This window comes from Staurois parvus, unplaced genomic scaffold, assembly GCF_062004578.1.
Source record: "Staurois parvus isolate SC_StPar_1 unplaced genomic scaffold, SC_StPar_1.0 ptg000115l, whole genome shotgun sequence".
Classification (NCBI taxonomy): domain Eukaryota; kingdom Metazoa; phylum Chordata; class Amphibia; order Anura; family Ranidae; genus Staurois; species Staurois parvus.
In genome coordinates this window covers 1,163,062-1,176,688 of record NW_028317911.1, presented here as the reverse complement: position 1 = coordinate 1,176,688, position 13,627 = coordinate 1,163,062, and the positions used below count along the sequence as shown (strand labels likewise).

Here is a 13,627-nt window from a genome sequence, read left to right as displayed (position 1 = left end):
AGGACACTGGCAAAAAAAAGATGTGGGGACATCCCCTAAAATAGCATGATCTATTCCCATCTTGGCACAAATTGCTGCTCTTCTTTGTGGGTCATGAACATATACTCTCAACTGAGAAAAGCTTACCTCTTTTTTTGTGGAAGATTTTTCTAACAAGATTCCTAGATGCATAGCCACTGCAGCTCCTTTCTGTAGCTTCTGGATTGGTTGAAACCATTTTCCCCAAAGACAAGGAAACATGAATCCTGAGTGCCCTCTGGATGCAGGAGACATGGTCATTAGAGGAAGCCCTTCCCATCAACTTTTTGGAACTCAATTTCTTGGTCCCTTCTACACTGGACCCCTCAGTTGTGAGGTCACCCAACAAAAATCCAGTTGGACAATGGCATGACCCTGGCTTACATCAACTCTCAAAGAAGCAGCAGAAGTTGTGTAACTCAAAGGGAAGCAGACTGTATTCTCTCTTGGTAAGAACATACACAATCCTGCCCTGTCCACATCTCAGGCTTGGAAAATTGGCGGGCAGATTTTCTCAATTATCAGCATTTGAATCCAGGGGAATAGTCTTTTCATCCTCAGGTATTTCAAGCCCTTTGACGCAGGACGGGGATGCCATATACTGTATAGATTTTTTTGTCAAGATTAAACAATAAACTGGACAGGTGTGTCACCCAAGTCCAGGGATCCTCTGGCCTTAGCAGTGGAGACTTTGGTGACTCTGTGGGATTAGTTCCAACTCATCTATGCCTTTTAGCATCTCTAGCTTCTCCCTTGCCTGCTCCACATTTCAGTGATTTTCATTGTAGTTAACTAGCCCTGGCCAACATGGGGCTCAGGCATATTTACAGTCCTGGCAGGCTCTTCATGGGCCCTTCTAGATCATCCCAAGAGCCTGTTTTCTATTTTGCTTCTCTGACTGTGGTTTATTGGCATGGCCATTGAAGTCCAGGTCCTAAGAAACAGGGGTTTATTGGATTTAGTCTTCCCTACTTTTTTGAAGTCTAGGTTAACTTCTTGCAAAGTCTAATTATCATACCTGAAGAGCCTACTTTGCATGGTGCAGGGCCAGAAAATTTCATCCCTAGGAAATACTCCTTAGAACCAGTTTTGTCTTTCCTCCAGTCTGCTCTAGATCAGGCCTTGAGTACCATCAAGGGGAAAGTCTTGGCCTTGGTCATTCTGATTCGGAGACCATTGGCTTCTCATTCTTTAGACCTTTGTGCAGGGTGTTGCACACATTTATCCCCCTGTTCATATTCCCTTGTGACTCCATGGAAAATTAACCTAGTGCTTTCAGCCCCTCAGGGCCATTCAAACCTATTAGAGATATTGGCTTATCTGACCTTGCTTGCAAAGTGGCCTTTTTCATTGCTATTGTCTTTGCTCCTGTAAAGAGCCTTTCCTAATTGTACACAAGGACAAGGTATTTCCTCCCTAAGGTGGGTTCCTCCTTCAACACCAACCAGGATATTGTACTTCTCTCCTTATATCCTGCTCCAAAACATCCCAAGGAAAGTTCTTGCCAGTCTTGAAGTCTTGAAATGGTATGCTCTGTGAGCATCTACCTCTCGACTGCAAACTGTTTTCATCAATCAGATTGGACTACGTTAATTCATTCTTCATCCTTCCTAGGCCTGTTAGCATATGTTTTCTCTGTTGTCTATCGCTCAGTTGGATTAAATTTGGATGGTCCATGGTTAAAGACTTAAAGTGGAAGGCAAGTCAAAACCTAACTAAGTTTAAATCTACTCCCACCCCCATTCTAGACCTATTCTATCAACCCTGTAAGAGGAAATCTTATCTATTCTCAGGGCTATCTGGTCTGGTCACATGATTGGGTTCCAGCGCTGGCTTCAGTGTAAACTAGAGACAGCTGCCAGTGGATACCCCATAGTAAGCCTGTGGGTGAAATCATCACACAGGCACTGCAGTTGTTGTGGCGATCTCTCCTCTACACTGAAGCCAGCATTGGACTAGAGCAACTTCAGAATAAGTAAGTATTGACATCTTTCCTTTTACAGAGTAGATAGAATAGGCTCAGAATCGGGGTGGGAGTAGATTTAAGGTTAGCTAGGTTTTGACTTGCCTTCCACTTTAAGATCATGTATCCTGTACTCTGTGACTTACCAGTAAATTTGTTCTTGGATTTTAGGACATATGTCTCTACCCTGTGTTCTTTATGATCTCCCTATTGCTCGTTACAAAACTGTGGCTAGACGGGAGTGGAAAGGGTTATATAGGGGATGTCTGTGCAGAGCATTCTTTTTTGCCAATGTTCAGTCACCTAAAGGTAGCTGCATATAACTCATGGCTAAAAACTAAAGATCCTGTGTCCTGGATTCACATTGTTGCAGTGTATAATTATAGGCATTGCATTAAGGTAGCCCAGTTGTTTTGAAGGGGCTGTTAGTGCACCGCAGTGAAGGTTCTAACGTACCTTCTTATTAACGAAGCACAGATTATGTGTACATCTGTTCATTGCGTTGCACTAAAAAAAAAGTGCATTGTGGTGCACTCTTCCTTTTTTGGGGGGTTTCATTTAAAATGAATGACATTGCAGTGCAACAAGCAACCGGTGCATTGACATACTACCAAGTTTTCTACAGCCACAATTCCCAAAAAGTTGGGACACTGTGTAAAATCTACGTAAAATACAATGAATACAACAGAATACAATGATTTGCAAATCTAATAAACCCATATTTTATTCACAATAGAAAATAGAAAACATGTCTAATGTTTAAAATGAGAAAATGTACCATTTTAGGAAAAAAATAAGGTAATTTTGAAATTGATGGCAGCATCACATTGGTGTAGCATCCCTTCTTCATTTAACACTTTGTATATGTCTTGGAACTGAGGAGACCAGTTGCTGGAGTTTTCGGAGTGGAATGTTGTCCCATTCTTGCCTGATATAGGATTCTAACTGCTCAACAGTCTTGGGCCCTCTTTGTCGTATTTTTCACTTCACGATGTGCCAAATATTTTAAATTGGTGAAAGGTCTGGACTGCAGGCAGGCCAGTTAAGCACCTGGACTCTTCTACTATGAAGCCATGCTGTTGTCATAGATGCAGTATGCGGTTTAGCATTGCCCTGCTGAAATATGCAAGCCCTTCCCTGAAAAAGATGTCATCTAAATAGGAGCATGCACTGCTCTAATTTTTGGATATATCTTTCAGCATTGATGGTGCCTTTCCAGATGGGCAAGCTGCCCATTCCATATGCCCTAATACACCCCCATACCACTATTGATACAGACTTTTAAACTGAGCACTGATAACAGGTCGGAAGGTCCCTCTCCTCTTTAGTCTGGAGGATGCGGCACCCATGGTTGTCCAAAAAAAGAATGTAAAATTTTGATTCACGTGACCACAGAACAGATTTCCACTTTGCAACAGACCATTTTAAAGGAGCTTTGGCCCAGAGATGACATGTTCATATATGGCTTCTTATTTGTATGATATAGCTTTAACTTGCATATTTGGATGGTATCGTGAACTGCGTTCACAGACAGTGATTCTTGGAAGCATTCCTAAATCCATGCAGTAATGTCCATCCCAGAATTATGCCTGCTTTTAATGCAGTGTCCTCTGAGGGCCCGAAGACCACTTGTGCACAAAGATTTTTGCAGATTCTTGAAATCTTTGGATGATATTATGTACTGTAAATGATATATCTAAAGTCTTTGCAGTTTTATGTTGAGGAACATTATTCTGAAATTGAAGAAAGGAAGATTGCTGGCATCACTGACAAGTGCAACAAGACAACAACTTTAGTAAGCCATCGGTGTACACAGCACAAACAGTTGTTTGACTGTGTTGTGTACACTGATCTCTTAATAAAGCTGATGTCTTGCTGCACTTGACCGTGATGCTGGCAATCTTCCTTTTTTCAGTTCTTCAGCTGACCACAGTCTGTGCCTGAGCACCAGTCATCCAGCCGTGGGCATTTAACTAAGGAGGTAGAAGCGCTGCTTTCTGTTTTCAATATTCTGAAATTGTTTGACAATTTTTAGACGCAGCTTTTTTATCGATTGTGAACCTCTGCCCATCTTTATTTCTGAGACACTGTGACTCTCTAAGATGCTCTTTTTATACACAATCATGTTACTAACCTGTTGCCAATTAATCTAACTAGTTGCAAAATGTTCTTCCAGTTCTTCCTTGTTAGTACCACTTACTGTGCAAGCTTTTTGTTGCCCTGTCCCAATTTTTTTTTTAACCACTTGCCCTCCTGAGGATTTACCCCCCTTAATGACCAGGCCTCTTTTTGCTACTCTGCGCTGCACTAATTCAACTGATAATTGCGCGGTCATGCAATGCTGCAACCAAACGAAATTTACGTCCTTTTTTTCACACAAATAGAGCTTTCTTTTGGTGGTATTTGATCACCTGTGCGCTTTTTATTTTTTACGCTATAAACAAAAAAAGACCAAAAATTTTGAAGAAAAACAATATTTTTTACTTTCAGCTATAAAAAATATATAGTAAACTCAAAGTTAGTTATAAATTTAGGCCAAAATGTATTCTACTACATGTTTTTGGTAAAAAAAATCCCAATAAGTGTATATTGATTGCTTTGTGTGAAAGTTATAACGTCTACAAACTATGGTATGGATACTGCAATTTACGCCATTTTTTTGCTATACAGCGCTGCGCTAGTTTAACGGACAATTGCGCGGCCATGCAATACTGTACATAAATGACATTTATATCCTTTTTCCCACAAATTGAGCTTTCTTTCGGTGGTATTTGATTGCCTGTGCGGTTTTTATTTTTTGCGCTATAAAAAAAAAGGCTGACAATTTTGAGGAAAAAAACCAATATTTTGGACTTTTTGCTATAAAACATGTCCAGTAAAAAAAAAATGTAAAAATCAAATTTAGTCATAAATTTCTGCCAAAATGCATTCTGCAACGTCTTTAATAAAAAAAAAAACAATACGTGTAAATTAATTGGTTTACGTGAAAGTTATAGCATTTACAAATGGCGGAAAGGTACTGGGTTTTTTAATTATTTTTTATACTAATAATGGCGGTGACTGAGGAACTGCAGCGGACATTCTGCCACTGGGGGGGAACTGACTTGGGGTCACTGACATCCCCAGTGACACCAATACAGTGATCAGTGCAAAAAAAAAACCACTGACACTGTACTAATGGCACTGGGGAGGAAGGGGTTAACTTTATTATTAAGTGAAAGGGTTAACTGTGTGAGGGGAGTGTTTTACTAGGGGGTGGGGGTGTGTACTGCATGGGGGGGGGACAAGCTGATCCGGAGAGATAAACTCTTCTCTCCGGCTCAGCATGTCAGGAGCTGTCAGGGAACTGACAGAAAGCACAGCTACTACAGCTGTGCTCTCTGTCAGTGATTGCCGCTAATCGCCGGGACACAGCTGGTAACGACCGGTTGTGACCCGGCGACTGACATCCGCGGCCGTGATCGGTGGGACAGGTAGGGCGGTGGTGCGCCTCACGCACACCCCCTACCTGTTTTGAAAACACACGTTTTAAAACGTGGTTTTGCCCAGCCGTGCCGCCCTGCCGCCGTATTTCTACAGTGGCTGGGCGGCATGTGGTTAAATGTGTTGCTTCCATCAATTTCAAAATGATCTTATTTTTTTCCTAAAAGGGTACACTTTCATAATTTAAACATTTAATATGTTTTTCATTGTCTGTTGTGACTAATATACAGGTTTATTAGACTTGCAAATCATTGCATTCTGTTTTTATGTACATTTTACAGTGTTCCAACTTGTTTGGAATTAGGGTTGTATTTTATAATGTCCTGTGTCCTTTAAAGCACACAGTTGTCTTCTTGAATAGGAGGCAGAGTGTGAAGTTCAGGATACATATCTACATGAGTCTACTAAAGCTCATCATTCATCAGGAAGAATAGTTTTCTTAAAGTAGTGAACCCCTGAATATGTGGAAATATACGTCAAATTACTGGGGCGTCTTTCCAGAGGAGACCTGATCCCTTCTGTAGTGATTTAAATCTCATGAGGCGAACACTCTAAATCAATTTTAAACAGTGCCAAGATTTCTATCAAGCTATTTATACCACTATACTTAGGCTGCTAAGCAAACTGTACACTAGATATATCCCTTAATGGTCCTTTCTCTTACACAAAGGTCAAATAAATGCTTTAAAAGCCTTTCTGTTCCACATACAAAATGTAAGAACCCACTTCTTTTCAAAACTCCTGGGACTGATAGGCTACCCATCACATTTATTAATTACAGTGTAAGATATATTTACGTTTAAAGTGGTTTTAAAGTCTAAGAATTTTTTACTTTAATGTGTTTTCTGCTTAAAGGTAAAAAATGGTTCCACCACCTGTTCCTTAGCCCCCCCCCCCCCAAAATACTTACCTGAGTCCTCTCCCGATCCAGCACTGTGCACATCTACAGCAGCGCTGGTCTCTGTTACTCTTTCCACAGGACAGGCATCCAATCAGATGTATGTGTTGTTCGGGTATTTTGACAGCTGTTCGAGCAACAATTTTCCACTCGTCTCCTTTAACAAAAGTTAATTGAAAAATCAGTTTTTGATGAGTAGGGTGGTGCCCACAAGGCCCCCACTCCTCAAATTTCCTTCTACATCATCTGGAATTTGAGAAGTATATGACCAGCTCAAGGAATTGTTCCTTAGATGTGTGTTGTGAAAACTTGTGTGTTACCCTATGTATTTGTAAAATACTTCCCCCTATTTTACCTAAAACATGGTACAGGTATTCTTGTTTAATTATGTGCAGTAATGGCTGCACAAACTTACAGATCACATTTCACCAATTTTATTTCACTTGTATGCTTGTTCTTCCTAGTTTTTATCTGCTATGTTGTAAAGTGACTGGTGCCTTTAACTTCTTATACTGCCCCTTTCTTTTATTTCTGCTAATGCATCTTTATCCTTTCTTTTCTCTGCTGCCCTTCTGTCTGTCTTCTACATTTTGTATCCTTATCCTCGCCACTGTCTCCCATCTATTTGACATAACTGGTCTTATTATAATGACCGGTTATATAAATGTCTCTAACTTTCTCCATCTATCCTCTTCTCTCTCCACCATTTCTCCGCTGCCCTCATTATTTCTTTTCATTTCAATGTTGATGTTTATTTCTGCCCTCATTTTCTGTCTTCTTTCATCTGTCTTCCATTTTTCTTATTGCCCCTTTTCTCTGCTTTCCTTGACATCTATGGCCCTGCCATTCTGTTATTCTGTCTATGGGATCACCGGTAGATCCGGATTAACAGAGAAGTGAGTATCAAGCTTGTGATCCTGTTTCCCACCTTCCAAATCCAGGTGCATTAGTGCCTGGGATAATTGCTGGAGTTGTGCCATTTTATTATACTAAGACAACTAGTACCCTTTGATTAAAATACATAAATTCTAATTTATCAATAACTTCCAGCTTCTTCCCCCAAAACCCTGGTACTTCTGTCCTTATTTTCTTCTACATTCGCCCCTTTTTATTCTCTCTTTTTCCTTTCCTAAACCCCTCTGTACATGATCTATTTCATACTTTCTCTATTTACCTAATATTTCTCAGGAATCTCTACTCCTCACTTTCTTCCTCTAATAATGCTCCCTATTTCATCCATCCTCATTTTCCATACAAATACATCATTCAGTCAAAGGTTAGTAATCTGGTCCAGATTACAATTTCATAACCATGTTATAAATTCAAACTTGGTATGTCATATAGCTATGTTTTGCTTTTGATTTCAGCTTGAGCTTTTAGTTTGTCACTAACCATTACCTAAAACAATTTATTTTTGAAGGCATCTCTTAAGAATGGCTTCCTCTCCACTTGTCATTTCACCATTAAGCTTTCATTTTTATTCTCTTTTGTCTTTATTTTACGAGTAGAGTCACATGGCACTGTGTGGTCTCACTAATTAAAACTTAGAGTAAAGAAAAGTGTCTACATTGCCTGTAACAAGCAGTTAAGTGCTGTGTTAATTCTTTCTGCTGTAACACAGAAATATCTGAATACTGACTGGTTGCTACAAGCAACACACACTTTTTGTTGTCCATCCTTTTCACAAATCTTTCTGCCTGTAAACAGGATTAGCACTGATTATGTTTGGAATCTATGTGCTCTATGAACATTAAGTACATTGGACATGCTAATAAAACTCTAAGCACTAATTGCAGTATGCATCCATGTGACACTACCCCGAATCTTGTTTTTTTTTAGAATATGTTTGAGTCCTGTAAAGATTGTGGTGTAAGTGTTATTTGATGAGCACACACCATTTGTCTGTCCACCCCTGAGCCTATTACTCTACCTGTCTATTTGTGGGATCACAGTGCTTGCTGAAATGCATGGTGGGATTTTTGGACAGACTGGAAGATAGCACTGTAATGTTCATATTTACTTTTTTTTCTTTCATTTGTAGGGTTATCACAGATCAAATCACTTTATTGCTACACAAGGTAAGTGGTAATGGTAAAATCAGCACTACTCTTTCAATGGAAATAATGCTGGTAACAAAAATCCTGATTTCAAACTTTTTTGAGATACCTGGTGATGTATACAAAATAGCATAAATGATTATATAAAAAAACTGAATCCAATGAATATCATTTAATTGCTCTATTAATGTATTTTTTAACGTGAGCAGGTGTAACTATTCTCTGATGCTAATGTATGCATATGGAACCCCGTGGGCAAGCACAAAGCATGATTCAAGTTCCTGTTCAACTCTGAATTATCACATATTTTGTGCTTCTGTCTGTAGCAGCCCATAGTATATGGAGAATGTGGCATAGCTAATACAATTTGAAGGGAATATCAACTTTGCCCAGAGTTCAACCATAATCTGAGATTAATCAATGATGATAAACCAGTTTTTACATGTAATCATTTAAAAAAAATAATACATGTAATTATTTAAAACGGCATAATTACTGACTGATTACGGATCCACTGCAGGTCCCAAGCAAGACATGATCTATGATTTTTGGAGAATGGTTTGGCAAGAACACTGCTCAAGTATAGTGATGATCACCAAGCTGGTGGAAGTTGGAAGGGTATGTATTATTCTGATTACAATGTATGTTGTATGTTTGAAGAAAGTATATGATGAAAGTTATAATGATACATCTTTAGAGAGGCTAGCTGTTTGGGTTATATTAGCATGAATAGCTAAAGGTAATTTTTCTAGATAGTTTGTGCTCAAGAGAGCTCAAGATGCAATGTAAATATGACAGCCCATTTGTTGAACCTCTTCTATATTACTGGTAAAAATAAAGATGGGGCTTTACCCTATAAAGGGAAAGGCTTTCCTTATGTGCTACTTATTGCTATGTCTTTGAAGGTTCTCATTTATCTAGGTTACTGTATAGCTAGTACTAATTAGTCCCATTCAACTGGACTTGTTCTGTAATGTTGAAGACAGTTTGTAGCTTCTCTAATGCAGGCCATAGGCGGGTCGTTTATCGGCCGAATTTTTGTCTGCACGAAAAATCGGCCGATATTCACGCCGTTAGTGGGGCAATGCCGTCGGCCGTTTTTCGTGGATCTTCTCATTTCTTTTTATTGGTCATGCTGGAAAATCCACGAAAAACTGCCATTTTCTGTGGACATTGGTGGTAGCATTGGCAACGGCAACGGCCGATTTTTTTGTTTACCGGCCAACAGTTGGCCGATAAACGGCTCGTCTATGGCCTGCATTAGACACTTTACCTGTTCTACTGAGTGTCATGAAGATTCTCCGCATAGTCCCCCTGTCAGAACACAGTAGCTCAGCAGTGAGATCACTGTACTAACATTGGATAGTTAGTACAGTGAGCTCCGCCTGAGTCCTCTGGGTTGAACAAAAGAAAATAAGTGTGTGCTCAGCATAACCAGGGACAAGTTAGGAAGCTCAGAGAAAAGTCTTGCACTTGTTCCATATCAGTAACTCAAAGTATTGAAAGCAGAGATAGCATGACAGCCATGCAGCTAGCTTTTTCAGAAAGAGGGATCAGCAATGTTGCTGTCAATACGGGTTCACTGAAAAGTAGTGTTGTGAGCTTGAATTGCTGCTTTCCTGTTTTTACAGATATTAAAAGTTTGCCTGTGGCTAAGAAATAACTCAGCAGACTGACAGTTAACTCCTTTGATAGAGAAATCCACAGATCCATGTTTAATCTTTCCCAGCTGAGGGAGACTAGCAGTACATTGATTAAGCCTATTTCTTGAATGCATAATGTGTTGGCTCTGCAGCTATGGGAAGAAATGTGACATAAAGGTAGATTATGAATGGGATAATCATATATGGACAAAAAGGAGGAAAAACAGAACCAAGCAGATGTTTGATATTTCTCACAAATTTATATTCATAAGAATATGGCCTTTGTCACGTAGACATGAAGTTGTAAAGGAGAAATAGCAGTTGTTGCTGTGAACTTGGTGCTTCTTTGCATGGCTAATATGATTAGTATTGTCGCTGTGTTGCTCTGACGGGTAATTAAGAACAATGTTCTTTACATCAGATCATTTTTTAAATTGTGTTTTCTCGTAAATCTCCATTAACTGTAATGATTTTGTTTGGTCTCTGCTGGTCTAATTTTCCTTTCTCATTAGCAGTCTTCCTTCAGCGCCCTCCCAAACATTGCTGACGTGAAAGCGATGTAATTAGTTTACTCTCTTTATCACTGTGTGTCTTGTATTGCATCCATCACACAGTCGTAGGCTTAACACACTTCATGAACCATACTTCCCCTTCTGCTCGCCTGGATGGACTCCATGTGCCATCTAAGCATTTTTCTTATGCCTTTTTATCATCTTCCTGGAGAAAAATATGCTCCATTCAAAGTACATTATTTTTGTTGTTAGCGCTCTGAGAAGAGGCAATAAATTCATGTTAGCCTGCAGGGGGGTACAGACATTTTGTCCCTTCCTTCTATCTGTCTTTGTCATTGGGTCTTGCCTTGTTCTTCAGTTCTTCAGGCTCTGCATGTCTCACTGGTTCATAGTGTGGGCAGATTTTGTATCTATCCTAGTAAATTAAGTTCTCACACACTGAAAATGCAAATCAGGGCCTAGGCTTTTCAAGTTGCATTGTATTTACTATTCTTGGCTAACTTAAATTTTGCATATCAGATTGTAGCTCAATCACATCATGTTCACATGTACTTTTTAAAAGTGGATGCAGCATTGTTCTGGTGCTGCATCTGTTCCCCGCAGCCTCTAAGACTGAGAACTTAGCGATCAAAAGATAGCTCATCTCTAAGTCTTCAGCCTGCAGAGAGCCAGTGAATGCCAGTAGCTGGCTCTCTGTTCTGCCCCTCCAGCGCTCACTGGAGCTCAGGACTGGGGTCAGGGGAAGCGGTTGGCTCAGGCTATCAGTGGCATGCTGAGAGGCTGAGCCAGCTGTCAGTAAGGAATCTGGGTGGATCCTGACATTTAAAGTTGGGATCCATCCAGAGTCTAGAGCGGATGAGTGATGTCAGCTGACAGCGGACTTTAGCCTGCTGCCAGCTGAATTTGGATCATCGAAGTGCAGAACGAAGTGCACGCCTGTCACCTACAGTAGAAGTAGGGCCAAAAGAGCTTTGGACCTACTTCTCCTTTAATATATTAGGTGCACATTTTTTTGCCGCAGCAGTAAAGCTCTGTTCTTTGTCAATCAAATGGTGTCTTTAAAATGAACAAAGTTTCTCTGGTCTGGCATTAAAAAAAACTTAAGTGTAAAAGGAAACTATAATAAATTTCAGTCAATTTTATTTTATAAACTTTTTTTTTTCAGTCATTTATAAAATATTTTTATTTTTCAGAGAAACATTTAATACACATGCAGTAATGACACTGTATTCACAGAGCATTATGGGTTTCCTAAAGAGAGAGTACAGTAAAAGTTGCATGCTTTAGTGGATCGCTTTTCAGAGAGCATTTGACTGGAGGCTGTGAGTTGATATACCTCCTCACCGCCTGTTTGAACCTTGAAAAGTCTGCACCACTGTCCTGCAACAAAAGTTTGCATTACACACAGTTGCAGGGCTGTTGTGGCATAGTCTCTTATCCGGACAGGGGTTTAATTTGTGTCGTTGGTGTGGGGCTTGGAAATCCACCAGCTGGCTAGAAAGATTAAATATGTAAAATGCATATGCAATATTCCATATATACTTGACTCAAACAATGAAAAAATTTGTTTTAAACATTCTAAATAAAAAAGTTAATTATAAAACAGTATACATTTTAATAATCATTATAAGTATTCCACTTTCTTTGGTGGTTTTATATTTAGTTATGTATCAAGATTAGACCACAAACAAGGGCACTCAGACAAAGGATATTTGAATGAAAAACTAATTTTTTTGTCCACAAACCTTTACATTTTACATCCCATTCAGGTAAAGTGCAGCAAGTATTGGCCAGATACCACTGAAACATATGGAGATATTCGCATAACTTTGATTAACACAGAAACCTTGGCAGAATATACTGTGAGGACACTTGCTCTGGAACGGGTAAGAGACTAAATCAGAAGTCATCATTAGCTTTCTCTTTGCTTGTGTATTGAATTTATATCAAACGTTCACTTCGAGACTTGGAAATTACTCCAAATGTTAGCCAGCAAATTGGACCCTACAGTTATCAGCTTTAACTTCCAGTATATTTCCAGGTCGAAGATTATACCTTATATTCAGTGCAATTGATAAAATACCTGTGTTGCTCTGTTGTTAGCGTTAAGAATATGTCTTTATTGTAATACCGTGTTGAATTATTATATTGAATTTGCTGAATATGTAATGAAAAGATAGAGAGTATGGCACTTTTAGAAGCTTTCTCAGGCTTTTATTGTTGTCTGTTTTCCCACTAGGAAGATTTACCCTCTGTATTAGCCCTGGTGACCATTGCCAGTGGAACTAAAAGTGAGGGAAATAATTTTAATTTGTAACAAAGTGAAAGCTGTCTAAGAAGACATTTATCTTACTTTGGATAGATTTCCTGTTGTGTCTAAAGAATAGGAAGAAAAAGGGAAATCTCCTGAAATAGAACACAGATGGCTATAATATGAGAAAATGGTTTGGCTCCAATAAGAAAAACTGAGATTTTTTATTTTTTTTTATTTTGGATTTTTCATGTGTAGCTTTTAAACATCATGGGGTTGAAAGTATATTGTTGGACTGCATGTCCTTATTAGCGCTACACACGTATTTTGTTTTGAAGCAGTGTCTTCGAGCAACGGCGGCTCATAATGCATAAAACCTGAGAGCTGTATGTCACTCCCACCTTTACGATTCAGCCCTGTGGGAGAGGGAATACGTCAGAGGTGCGTGGCCTAAGAGAGGATAGGCTGAAGCTGCTTCTTTACTCATTAACTGGGTGTTTACGGTGTGCGGAGTCCTACCCTTGTCATCATATATCTCTTAAGAAATGTGTGGTTGTAAAGATTCAATGTATGTATTACTTCTAGGGATTACAGTTCTCCCCTGACAATACATTTACCTTTTTCTCTTCATCCGTACAGTAATATGTTGGTACTACTTTAACACTGATCCGTGGCAAAAACGCATATGCGTTTTTACCGCATTTTTTATGTGGTGCGTTTTTTTACAGGACATGTGACTCAATAACTACACCAAAACCGCAAAGCAGGTGCATTTTTGCTGCATTTTCCATTTATATAAATG

At 39.3% G+C, this 13,627-nt stretch overlaps 1 protein-coding gene across 4 annotated transcripts in view; it reads left to right on the top strand.

Annotated features, from left to right (window-relative positions):
* PTPRU (protein tyrosine phosphatase receptor type U) overlaps positions 1 to 13,627 on the top strand; it is a 212,753-nt gene that overhangs the window by 165,617 nt on the left and 33,509 nt on the right. For 2 of the 4 annotated variants that reach the window (XM_089671891.1, XM_089671889.1), the window contains 4 exons: positions 7,241 to 7,258; positions 8,404 to 8,440; positions 8,940 to 9,037; positions 12,344 to 12,460. In XM_089671891.1, coding sequence (XP_089528017.1) covers positions 7,241 to 7,258; positions 8,404 to 8,440; positions 8,940 to 9,037; positions 12,344 to 12,460 — 270 coding nt within the window. The remainder of the gene's footprint in view (positions 1 to 7,240; positions 7,259 to 8,403; positions 8,441 to 8,939; positions 9,038 to 12,343; positions 12,461 to 13,627) is intronic. The other 2 variants (XM_089671892.1, XM_089671890.1) reach the window with 1 other exon arrangement.